Source organism: Equus przewalskii, chromosome 25, assembly GCF_037783145.1.
Source record: "Equus przewalskii isolate Varuska chromosome 25, EquPr2, whole genome shotgun sequence".
Classification (NCBI taxonomy): domain Eukaryota; kingdom Metazoa; phylum Chordata; class Mammalia; order Perissodactyla; family Equidae; genus Equus; species Equus przewalskii.
Genome location: NC_091855.1, coordinates 23,329,375 through 23,341,962, shown reverse-complemented (window position 1 = coordinate 23,341,962; position 12,588 = coordinate 23,329,375). Strand labels below are relative to the sequence as shown.

At 42.4% G+C, this 12,588-nt stretch overlaps 1 protein-coding gene across 39 annotated transcripts in view; it reads right to left on the bottom strand.

Annotated features, from left to right (window-relative positions):
• Positions 1-12,588, bottom strand: part of NRXN3 (neurexin 3) — a 1,503,251-nt gene that overhangs the window by 1,013,117 nt on the left and 477,546 nt on the right. For all 39 annotated transcript variants that reach the window (XR_011533070.1, XR_011533071.1, XR_011533074.1 and 36 more), the window contains 2 exons: positions 4,610-5,048; positions 198-581 (listed from right to left, as the gene is read on the bottom strand). Coding sequence is in view for 33 of the 39 variants with exons in the window: in XM_070594342.1 (XP_070450443.1) it covers positions 198-581; positions 4,610-5,048 (823 nt within the window). In the remaining 6 variants the exon portion in view is untranslated. The remainder of the gene's footprint in view (positions 1-197; positions 582-4,609; positions 5,049-12,588) is intronic.

Genomic DNA, 12,588 nt, shown 5'->3' with positions numbered 1-12,588 from the left:
ACACCCAGAACTAGAAAGGGCATAATCTGGAAAGCAGTGACCCCAAGAAAACTCTTTTCTAGAAGAAAAAAAGCACAGGTCAGTCCAAAGGTAGCACCTGTGGTAGCAAAGAAAGCACAGGTGGGTCTATCCAGGGACACAGCTGCAGTAGTCACCCCCACTCAGATCCCGTATGCCACCCATGAGGGCTGACTCACCCCTTTCACAGGTTCTTCCCCAGTAGCCAGTGCCCGTGCAGTCACAGATGAAGCGGTTCCAGCCGTCCTTGCACACAGCATTGTTCTTGCAGGGGTAGCTGTCACACTGCTTAGCACTCATCCGTGAACAGGAGGACTTGACACCCGCAGCGTTCTGCATCTCTGCCAGCTGCCGGATGTTTTTGCTGCGCCCGTCAATGAACAGGTCGCGGATGCAGCCCACATAGCCGTAGTTGAGCATGGCGGTCCAGAGCTCTGTGGGGAGGATGAGGCCAGCACGGTTCTCTGGCAGCCCACCCAGGTACATGTCCCCCTCCAGGTCCAGGATCTCACTCTCCCCACTGGCGGTGAATGGAGTGCGCCTGCTGTTCACTGATATGGTACCTAGAATGGGAGAATGAAAATAGAGTGAGCTAACAGCTCTCTTGGCATTGCAGGTGAGGTTGCCCATCAATGAACCAAATGACAGGATGCAAGCAAGTTTTGAGACCAGCGTTGTCTGGTCAGGAGAGAACAATGCATGCAAGGGAATGAAATGCTGCAAGACAGTAGAAAGGCCATGTGGTTCCCATCTCTGCCAGCTAAGACAGCCTGGCCCATAAAGGGTTCAGGACAATCTCAGTGACCTAATACCCAGTATGACATCCTTTCCCTACATAAAGTCTTGGCTGAGAGGTCACATACCATACAGGTTGAGAGCAACACAGTTCCTGCCTGTCTTTAAATCTCAGCTCTACTATGTACTAGCCGAATAATCTTGAAGAAATGACCTCACCTTCCTGGGCCTTAGTTTCCTCATCTGTAAAATGGGAAAATAATTGTCCCCACCTCACAGGTTGATGTGATGATTAAATGTTCATATATGTAAAGTGCTTCTTACCCCATTCCCAGGACAGAGTAAGGGCTCTGTGAGTGCTTGCCTGAGGCTTCATCACTGGCTTGCCATCCCCAAAAGGATGGAACCCTTCATGCATTGGGACCTTCTACATGGGCATTAGGTACCAGTCCTGCCAGTGAATATTTTGGGCATTGCTTTTGATAAATTTTAACTGAAACGTGTTTGTTTGTTTAACAAATAAGTATTGAATACCTGTTGCATCTTTGGTATAGTTCCAGGCACAGAGGTGAACTTGACAGACATGTCTCTGCTTTCATGCAGCTGGTATTCCAGTGCAGAGGGATAAGAAAAAAACAAATCACCCAATAAACAAGAGAAATTAGGTAATGGTAGGCACTTGGAAGAGAGTAAAATGGGTGCCGTGGGATCAGCTTATGGGTTTTACTTTAAAGTATATAGTCAGTGAAGGCCTCTCTAAGCAGGTGTCAGGTTAGCTGAAACCAGAATGTTGAGAAGGATCCAACCATGCAAAGTCCAGGGAGAATAAGATGCCAGGCAGGGGGAATGGCACCTACAAAGGCCCTGGGGTAGGCAGGAGTGTGGCTACAGTGGAGGAGGCAAGAGGGAGTGAGCAGGAGTGAGAACAGAGAGATAGACTAGGCACAGGCAGGATCAGGATGACAGACCCCATCAAATGAGACTGTGCAAGGCGTAACCCCAGAGCCTGACCTGAGAATACAGGAACAGGGATTCTAGTCCTAAATGGCCTTCTGACCCGAGGCCAGCCCCGAACCATCTTACAGCTCAGTTTCCTGAGCTGCAAAGTCAAGGTGATATCTAAATATCAGGCCAGAAATTTTAAAAATCATTTAGCATTCTTAAAGTGCTTTATTGGTACCAAGATAACTGGGTTCATGCCATCCATCAGCCAGCTTTCGCTTCTGTCTGAAACTCAATTCCCTCAGCTACGAAGGGGGATAGCCTGAAGGGCTGAGAAGATCAAAGGAGATCAAGAATGTGAAGTGCACTCTAAATTACAAAGTCAACACAAGGGTAAAAAGAGAGAAAGGGCATTACGGGGCCACTGGGAGGGATAAGTCAGCAGGGTCCTTCTCCTTACTGGCTCCTAGAAGTTTTTCCTGGAGAAATTTTCCTTACCTTTTTGCTTTTTAAAAACCTATGTAACAATAATAATGTCCTGGCCACCACTTTAAGTACTTGATGTGCTTTTTTTTGACTTGATCCTCAAAACAATCTCGGGAGGAAAAGGTTAGTATTCTCACTATTTGACAAATGAGGAAGCTGAGGTTTGGGTCTGGCTCTTCTCTCTTGCAGAGTTTGCTTTCTTTACCCTCCACATGTCCACAGAGCTAATCTGATCACCACCTAAAGGGGAAGAGCATCTATTGCCAGATAATGACAGTCACAGAACTCATTTAAATTTTGGAGCCTTAAATACATCCTGAGGAAATCCGTCGTCCTCTGAGTGTGTGACCACAACTGTTTTCAATGTGTTTATCAGGTTTTAAGAATCAGTCCCTGACTGGCGAGTGATCATAAGCATTTTTCTAGCTCACTTTCAGTCATGTTATTCTTCAGGATGAGCGGGGAAGGAGGCACCACCCTTGGATTCACTGATGTTTTCTTAACTACTCATTTTAGTATAGGTTTATAACTAACAACAACATACCAGAAAAGACCTTCATGAAGAAATGACATTTAGTAGATCATATTAAAATTTTACATTATGCTGCTTTCATGGGACAATTCTATATTTACTCTAAATTTTTCTAGACTTTGATCAAATTTATCAGTACCTCAAAATATAGCCAATGCTATAGTTGCCAGGTACGAAATTCGAGGCTTCTGAAATCCAAACGTATTTGTCAAAGATGGGTCCACTCGTGATACTAACAAAACAAAATAATTGCCCTACTTGAAAAAGCCACTAGTGTTGGGAATAAACAGAAGCAGACATATAGCAATTTTACAAGTTCTAGCCTGCCTGTGACACAGATAGATAACGTTTAAGCTGTGTCAGGGTCAAGGTTAGTCAGACATGAAACTCCATCAACCATGGCCAAACTCCAGAGATCCAAAACTCGTGGTCTTAAAAACCAACAGGAGTGTTTACTTTACAATTCTGGGACTGCTTTCTGGCTCTGCGCCTGCCATCATTTCATGGATAAACAGAGAGAGAGAGAGAGAGAGAGAAAGATTCGACTTCCAGAGAAATTAATTTTTTTGTGTATTTTTCTGTTAATAAAGCACAAACTGTTCATTCTTGCTCAACAACCACATTTAATTTGAAAGTTCTTGGTTCTGATGAGATTTCAGACAATCAATAAAGCATCCTGCTGGGCACTAAACCATTTAGGGCTGCAATCTGCCACCCGTCTGCCCTCTGCACAGAACCATTCCAGCTCCTCCTAAGGGCAATATTGCTCATCTCTATCATCCCTCTAGCTCTAGAATTATGCAGAAAAGCCGTTCCTCTGAAGCTCAGCCATTCCTGGCTGCAGCCTTTTGGGGAAACCTATTGCTTTTTATTATTGGCCAAATGTACCCAAAAAGAAAATGCCCAAATGGAAGATTTTTTGTGTATTTACCAGATGAGTGAATCCTTAAAATTATGGCAAATCTAGCCAAGACTTTTCTTGAGTGTAATACTACCTCAACAGAGAATCAAAAACTAAGTGTGAAATTCAAATGCTCTAATTACCACTCCGGGTGAAATGCCCGTTCTGATGGCACAGAATGTGACCTTCATTGCCACATTGTCCATAGAAAGCTAGGCAGACTGTTCAGGTATTCAAAAGCTCCAGACTTTCTACTTGTGCTTTTTTCCCCTCCCTCTCTCTTTGTTACTATTCCAGAGTGGCTACGTACTGCCTGGGGCTAGCTTGTTTGATCTGCGGCTGCAGAAACAAACAAAGCCATTTAAACCAAATGTAAAGGTTGTGAAGAGGAAGGGAGTGTTAGTGAGGTCTGAGCAAAGAGTAAAATATAGGCTTTCACACCAAAGGAAGGCTTTAAATTGAACATGACTTCAGGAAAAATCAATTTGCCTTTTCCTTTCTTGTCATAATTTTTCCCTGCAACATGACTCTTGCCAATTATTGAAGGGTGTATTGTTGCATAAACTCTTGCACAGTGAAGCTTATCCTAGAAAGTAATCGCATAATGCGGCATCTGTGATGTCACAATTGGTTTCCATAGTGATGAAAAAAGGAGAAGAAGAAGAAAAAGGGAGAAAAATCCATCACACCACTAACATGACAGTCACTTTGGTAGCAGTGGAAACGCTACTTGTAAGACCATCTTTAGCTCCAGGATCTTGGCGGTATCACCTAGACAATTGTGCAGTGAGTGACAGGGGCAATGAGGAGATGAATGTGAGCCATCAATGAGACAGGTGTCTTGTTCAGAAACATAATCTTACTACAACCATTAAAGAGAACAGCAAAAAGATCAACCAGAATGCAAGTGCAAAGATTAAAATAAAAAGCTGGGAAACAAACTGAGAAGCTATGGCTTTCTTCTCTTCTCAGTAACACACCCTGCCTCTTCCTACCTGATCTGCCATCTCGCTGAATGTCCACATGGTACCATTCCCCATCATTGGCTTTCTTCTGAGTGGCTTTCACTTTGATGGTGCCCGAGCCCATGTCAAGCAGCAGGTACAGGTTGCCATCAAGGAGTTCCACAGCAAAGAAGTCCACCTTGGTGTTCTTTTGGCTCCGAGCATCCTTCCTCTCTTGGGGCTTGCCGTGAGTGAAGAGGATTAGGCCATTGGGTTCAGTGGTACGGAAGTCAAAGGAGATGGAGCCCATACGTTTGGTGTTCCATTTGGGCAAGCTGATATAAGCCTCTGGGGTCTCGAAGTTGATGGGGTCCAGTGTGGCCACATTCTCACACTTGAATACAACTTCACCATAGATTTTCATCTTGGTGTCCCCAATCCGGGCCAGGCGAGACAGTTCCAGACGGATGTCATTATTCTTATAAACAACCTGTCAAAAGCCAAACAAGTACCATATGAATCAATCTTGCAAACGGTAACCATCCATCGCTCACTGAGCAACCAGGAAAATGGCCCAAGAAGAGGCCTCAGGACACAATAGCCTGGAACAATATGAGAAACACGAGATAGACTATTTGAAAAAGCATTGAAGAGACCTCTGGGGTGCACATAAGCTCTGAATAAGCTTCTATAATTTCATTATGTTCCTTTGTCTCCTTCTGGCCAATTTTTTTTGTTGTCAGAAAGTTATACAGTATAAGCTTGCAAGTAGATATCAAGAGAGATTGAGTTACACAGATGCAAATACTTGCATACAAAGATATTTACTGAAGTGTCCTTAGTTAGTGAAAGACCAGAAACAACCTAAATGACCATCAATATAACGCTGGCACATCTTTATGCTAGAATATTATGGAGCCCTTAAAAATGAAGTCATGCTCCCAGTTTAAATGTGGATACTCTGCAAGCAGCAGTGGTGAGTGAAATTACTGAGGAAGAGGACAAAGCATGCATTACGTCATCATTGTGTAAGAGCATATGCATATATGCTCATATATGCATGAAACACCTTTGGAAGAAAATACAAGAAACTATAAAATTGTGACTGGGGAGTGGATTTGTGAGACTAATATTCAGGAGTGACAGGGAGACTTACTTTTCACCATACGCAGTCTTGCATTATTTGATTTTTTTAAATTGTGTGGATGTATTAAAGAAAATGAAGGAGTGTTAAGAGTTGGTGGGGAAAGAGATGTGTTTTTTTGCACATTGTCTATGCCCTTTGTATACATAAAGTGGGAAAATGAAACACCCTAAAACACAAAAAAACTATTATGACTTTCTAAACCTGGTAGAATCCTCATAAAAGCAGGGATTAATCTTATTTCACAAAATTAAAATTTCACAAGGTTTTGCTATTATTAGTACTGAATTTTGATGCTACACCCTGGGAGGGGTCTCAGTCCTCTGATCTCTAAGCAATGTCACATCCATATAACAAACAGCAAAAAAAATGGAAGAGAAGGGGCTGACATTGAGTATTGATTATGCCAAACACTTTGCTATGTCCTTTACGTTATCTTATTCAAATTCTAAGTCAGGATCCAGACTCAGGTTCAAAACCCACATCTACTACTTACAAGCTGTGTGAACTTGTCAGTTGTTTAACTTATCTGGGTCTGTTTTCTTCTCTGAAAATGGGAACATAGGAGTAAACTATTTCATAAGGGTTAAATGAGTTAGTACATAGAAAGCACTTAGAAATGGCACATAGTAAAGACGCAAAAATCTCAGCTATTTTGGGGGTGGGTGATGTAGTTGTTAATCTCATCTCATCCTTTCCACAGCCCACAGAAGGTTGTATTATCATCTCCATTTTCAGTAAAATAACAAGTCTTAAGTGCTAAAATAAGTCTTACAATCCATCTCAGTGATAAAAAGTTAAGGGGATGTGTCATTCCAGGACATATCATTTAATCCCTAACATCCAGCTGTAGAATTGTTTCTCTTCTTGCCCCCATCACTAGGAGAGACTCAAGCAGAGCTGTTTGCCTTTTAATAAGTAACTAATGAAAAAGAATTGAAAATGACTCACCTACTATATGACCTTGACTGTGGGACTAACCATAGTCAATGACACTGAAAAGAATAATGGCACTAATATTTATTGAGCACCCAATATTTATTGAGCACCAGGTACCATGCTAAGCATTTAAAGCCTACCATCCATTAGATCCTGACAACACCCATTTCAGATAGTTACCATCATTCCCCCATTTTACAGATGCAGAAACAGATGCAGAGAGTAGTTAAAGAACCAGCCCATAGGCACACAGCTAATAAGTGGCAGAGCAGGACTTGAACCCAGGGAGTCGGGCTCCAGAGTCCATGTGTTTTACCACTGTAGACGCTCACTCGGAACGAGGTCCCACTAGCAGTATCCATGAAGCTCATCTTTAATATTACGTGGAAAGTTATGCACGTTCAACTTTCCAATTCAAAAGTTGAATTTCTCATCTTAGCTCTACTGGACTGACGACATGCAAAGGGAAAATGCTGCAAGATCCTTAAGCAATCACTCACGTGAGTGAACCAGAAAAGAAGCAATAAAAGTTTAACGACTGGCAGCTTCTCCTTTCTAACCTCCACTATTATGCCCCAGCATGTGAGATCTCTCTTTCATAACCAAACTTTGGCTTTCTCTGCATTTGGGCTAAATGCCTACTACTAGAGCTCCTTGTAAAGGGTAATTATTAATGTATAATGATAGCTCATCCCAAAGGGACAGACAGAAGCTTGGCTCCATGAACAATAAATGGAAAGAGAGTTCAGGCATCCCTACAGGAGCAGAAGGAAAAAAGAAAAAGACCTTTTACAGAGAGGCAGGGTCATGTGAAGAGGAATTCTTCTGTGAGGGTACATAGCCAAGACTGGGACAGAAAGTGAATACTAGAATGCAGATTTCTGGAGAGGCAAACAGGAGAATCAGAGCCAGAAACTGGCTGGACAAAGATAACCAGACTTCTCTCCAAAGCTCTTTGAAGGTGAGCTCTCTATCTGCTCCATGGCCCTGAAATTACTTGTCTATTTATAGGGAATTTCTACACCTTTCTAACTGACAGTGGGGTAACCTGAGTCCCATTTCATTCATTGCCAAAAGTGGGAGCCTTAAAACCTATTCTGGGAACTGCCCCCTTTTTACCCAGGCTGTTATCAAGATTGGGTAGGATGTTGAACATGGTAGAACATAGAAAATCCTAAGCTGGTACGCAAACCTAGAAAGAAATAATAGTGTACTTTTGTCTCCAGCAGTTTTGGGCTCTGTTGGAAACTCACAGTGTCCTGAACTAAGGTTCTGTTGAGGATCTCCCACCAGGAAGAAAGGCATACGAGAGCAGGGGTCTTCTAGCCCGGTGATACTCAACTGAGAAGCTCCATTGCTTGGAATCCTTGCCTTCCCCACCTATGTACCCGCCCAGTGTGGGATGATGGTCACAGCCATATAGAAGTGTACCAGCACTTGGACAGGGTGTGGATGCAAGAAACCCTGCTGGACACCCTTACAAGACAAATTAGTAACTGGCACAGCAGTCTCTGTAAAATCAGACTTTCGACTGAATGAACATCCCTGCCTGATGACTGAAGTAGGAAGAGATGTGGCATCAAGTGACAGAAAGCAGCCTTGGCTGACAAGTGACCCCAATGAGGAGCAATTAAAGACAAAGTGGAAATGGCTCTCCATGGGGGAAGATGTCACACAGCCTGGGAGGCAGACAGACGAAGTCAGAAAGAGTGACAAGTTGGTCTTACGACCCCACGCATAGGTTTGTAAATACTGCTTTTGGACTTGCAGCTCATGCTTAGGAGGCCAGACAGTAAAACAGTTGAAGACAGAGTCTCAGAGTTAAGACAGACTCTCTCAGAATATAATCTTTGATACAAAGGCACACAGGAACAATAGCAGGAGTAAGGCAATATATGAGAGGAGGAGCCATATAATAAAAATAGTAACCAGCTATTTAGAGCCTACTATGTGCCAGACACTTTAAAAACATTATTGTATATCATCTACATTAAGCAAATGAAATAGGGAGCATCAGCACCATTGTACAGAAACGAGGCTCAAAGGGGATAGGTACACCCACAATCACATGACTATTAGGAGCATGACCAGGACTTGAACCTAGATCTCTCTGACTGGACAGACAGAAGGCCATTATCCAGGAGGGGCAGTTTCTGGGCTCTCTTGTAGCCCATGCCTACCCATAGAGGAGAAACCCCTTAGTCAAGCCTAAAAACCACACCCAGCTCCATCCTGATGTGTGAAGCCCTTCACATCTGTTATGTCCCTCTCTAATGGATGCCTATTCCTCCCCACTCAGGAGTCACCTTGGAGGCCTCTATAGGAACTCAGGTGTTAGGACTTCTGCATCTTTGCTCACCAGCTTTCCCAGACTATAGTGCTTTCCTCTCCTCTCCAACCTCTTTGAATGGTGCCCCTTCACCAGAATCTTCATCCAAACCCATTCCAGGCCCTCTCCAGCTACTCTGGTCCTTGCTGATCCTCACCATTTGATAAACTTAGAATCCTTATATTGTCTGCCAATGATGAAGCTATCTGCCCTATTGCCCAAACCATTTACCCTGACTGGAAAAGGAGAGAGTATTCTAATCTACATAATGCACTTTTTACATTAAACTCTTCCACAGTGATTGAGTTATATGGCAGGTCCCTGAGAATTAATCTAAGTGGGGTAGAGAGAGTCCCAGCTCACAGAAGTGTTGCTTTTCCCCCTCTTCCATTGTATCCCAGGCCACTCTGTTCTCAGCTTCCTGAGAACATGTTTCCATCTATTCCTTTGTAAATGCCACATTCCTATGCACTCCAGCAAGGGAATGAGAAGGAATGGGGGAGTGTGTGCATGTGCCCTAAAGTCCAGATGGCCTCTTGGTACTATTTCTCCTGTAGAGGAAAAGATTTACCACCTGGCCTTCTTGTCTCTTGTTTTCAAAGCATCTTTAATCCTCTGTGGGTCTACGTATAGGACAATTTCAATAAAAACCACTGGGTCAGCTTGTAAGACCATCAGTTAGAGGCCCATGACTTGATGACTAAGCGCCATTGCTCTGATCCAGGTCAGTTAAGGGTGTTTGAAGGTCAGGATGCTGGGGACATTCTCTGAAGTGTCTAAGCTAGACAAAACAGAACAGTGGGAAGCCAGTGTCAGCGTGCCTTGATGTGGAACAGTGTTGACTACAAATCCCAATAAAGCCTTTCAAATTTATACTTACGTGTGGAGCAGTTTACATTCAACGAGCCAAAGACAAAGATCTATTTATCCCTCGCCCAAATTTAATCCTTTGACAATAAATGATAATGAAAAGAGCTTTTTCTCTTCAGCTTGCAGAATGCTGCAGCTTCTAGATAAACTTTTGGGCTAATCTTATTATTGTATAACGTTCCTACTCAGGGTAAAAACGTAAATAAGCATCATGAAAGAATCTTGCTTCAGAATCACACATCCTACTTTCTCTACATCACTCCTTCACTGTCCTTCAGGCAACTGATGACTCTCCTTGCTGTGATTTCCCCTGCTATGAATGGTCTGCTCCACTCATCTGTCACTCAAAATACTCAACCTTGTTTTCTTTGAATAAGCATAGGTCTTGTCTTTTCAACAGACCTCAAACTAGCTTATTAGCAAAAAATATGCATTACATCTTTTAAAGTCTGGAATAGCATCTAGCTGTACAGGTGCTTAATAAATGCTCATAGCTTCATTTAAATTGGATGTTGGACTCAAATGGCAGTACAGGGCAGTGGTTAAGATCACGGACTTCACGGTTTCGCTAACCAGGGTTTGAGTCCTGCTCCACCCTTGCCAGATATGTGACCTTGAAAAAATACTTAACTGGTCTCAACTTCAGGTTCTACAACTCTAAAATGTAGATACAAGTCTCACTTCACAGGGCTGTAAGAAATAAATGAGGTAATATTATCATGGAAAGAAGTACTTGAGACAGTTCCTGGTGCTTCATAAGCATTCAATAAATGGTAGTTATCACTATTAATATTGTTATTTTCTGTGAAAAGCCAGAACTAAATGAACAGATAAGGATAGCCTGGCATGGGCTCATTAAGAAGGAAAAATACTCTCTGAGGACAAGTTCTAAGCCAACTGTTAGCTCAAGAGACAGAGCTGAAACTAGTGACAGACTCTGGATTCAACAAATTCTGAATTAAAAATAAAAGTTAAAAAATTTTATATATAATTGGCTAATGTAGCATTTATAATATATGTAAATGCCTAATGGTAGCCACTCCTTGTTTGTTTCTCTCTTTCCCTCTCTGTCTCTCACACACACATACACACACACCGTACACATGCACAGATTTAGGATTCATTATCATTAACATCATTTTCTATCAGAGTATACCACTGACCAAACTCCAACAGTGAAGTCCAAGCACAAATGTGGCAGCAGATGGTCCTTTTATCTTCCAAAGTCAGAAGAGCCTAACATTTGGCATGGCTGGGGCCACATCTGCATCTATGGCCTTGCTAACAGGGGTCAGTAAACTAACTCTGCCTGCTGAGCTGCAGCTGACATTCAACCTGAGGCCCAAAGTCCCAACTGCTACATACCATGGATACCACCATTTTCATGCTTTATATTCTTTTAACAGTGGTCAGGATCTGCCATGGATAAAAACCACCAGAAACAAAAAAATGGGAAATGAGTTTCAGACTTGCAAAGCGGAAGCCAAAAAATGTCCAAGTTCTAGAGCTCAAAACAAAAGTCAAAAAGACTCCAGATAAAGCTGAAACTAGCAGTAGAATGTTGACAGTTAATTAAATTTTTTAAATGTTGCATGATCCAACACTCTGCGGGTGAAACAAAACATATCCATAAGCTGGATCTCACCAGGGACCACCAGTTTATAATCTCTTATGTATGGTCCCATTTGTAGGAGAGTTGTCAGGAAAAGACAAAAGGGACATAAGGCAAGCTAGAATAATAGGAAAAACCCAGGTAAACTGATGTTGAGCCAGCAAAGTCCTCAGTCCCCTCCTCGTTTTGAAGAAAGTATCCAGTCATCTGGGCATGTAGGCAGTCCAGCCAGAGAGAGAGAGACTGAGAGAGAGAGAGGGAGGGAGGGAGGGAGAGAGCTGTGGACCAGTCAGTTACTCTGCCCTCATGAATCAAACAGCCATTGGTGCCAGCCCAAGAGCCTTGCCAATAATGCAAGTCAATACTGTCTGCGCTCAAGACTTAGACAAACATTTATTTGCTTGATGGATTCTTTGTGAAAGGGAAATGATCAGACAAGTTTATGCTCATCTACAGAGGAAGATACTAAGAAGTTGAGAAAGATTTCCAACCCTTGTCACAATCACAGTGAAGGTCTCAATTTTATTCTCAAGAAGGAGAACTGTCTTAGGACTTCCATTCAGTTAAAATGCTAATCAGGATATTCATGTATCTCATAGAAAAACATTTCAGCCAATAAAGTTTATGGTGTATTTAGGATACACCTAAATCCATGTAAATGTGTTAAATAACCACTATATCTTTAGCTCTAGACCACGGAGGATACAAAGGAACACGAGGTATAATCCCTGCCACAAACATGCTTAAAAAACGTTAGAGAACGCTTAAAGGGGGATATATTTTATATCAGAATTGGAGTGCGATATATTTGTCACTCCAATTAATGAATGTGAAAGAGTCTGTGATCAGAAGTTGACTGGGATTGTATTTCTCTTCCCTCTGCTTTCGAGGAATGGCACGGTTATGGTCCTCTAGACCTTAAGCTTCATAAACACGGAGGCTGTGTGTTTCTGATGTGGTAACCAATGCATCCCCAGTATTTAGCAAAGTGCCTGGCACATAGCAGAGACTCGATAAATATACATTCTAACTTGTTGCATTTACTTACATACTAAACAGACCTACCCAGTGAATGCCTACATTTCCTTCTGTCTTAGAATATTTGATGAGGGCACCAACCTGACTAGACTAGAAAG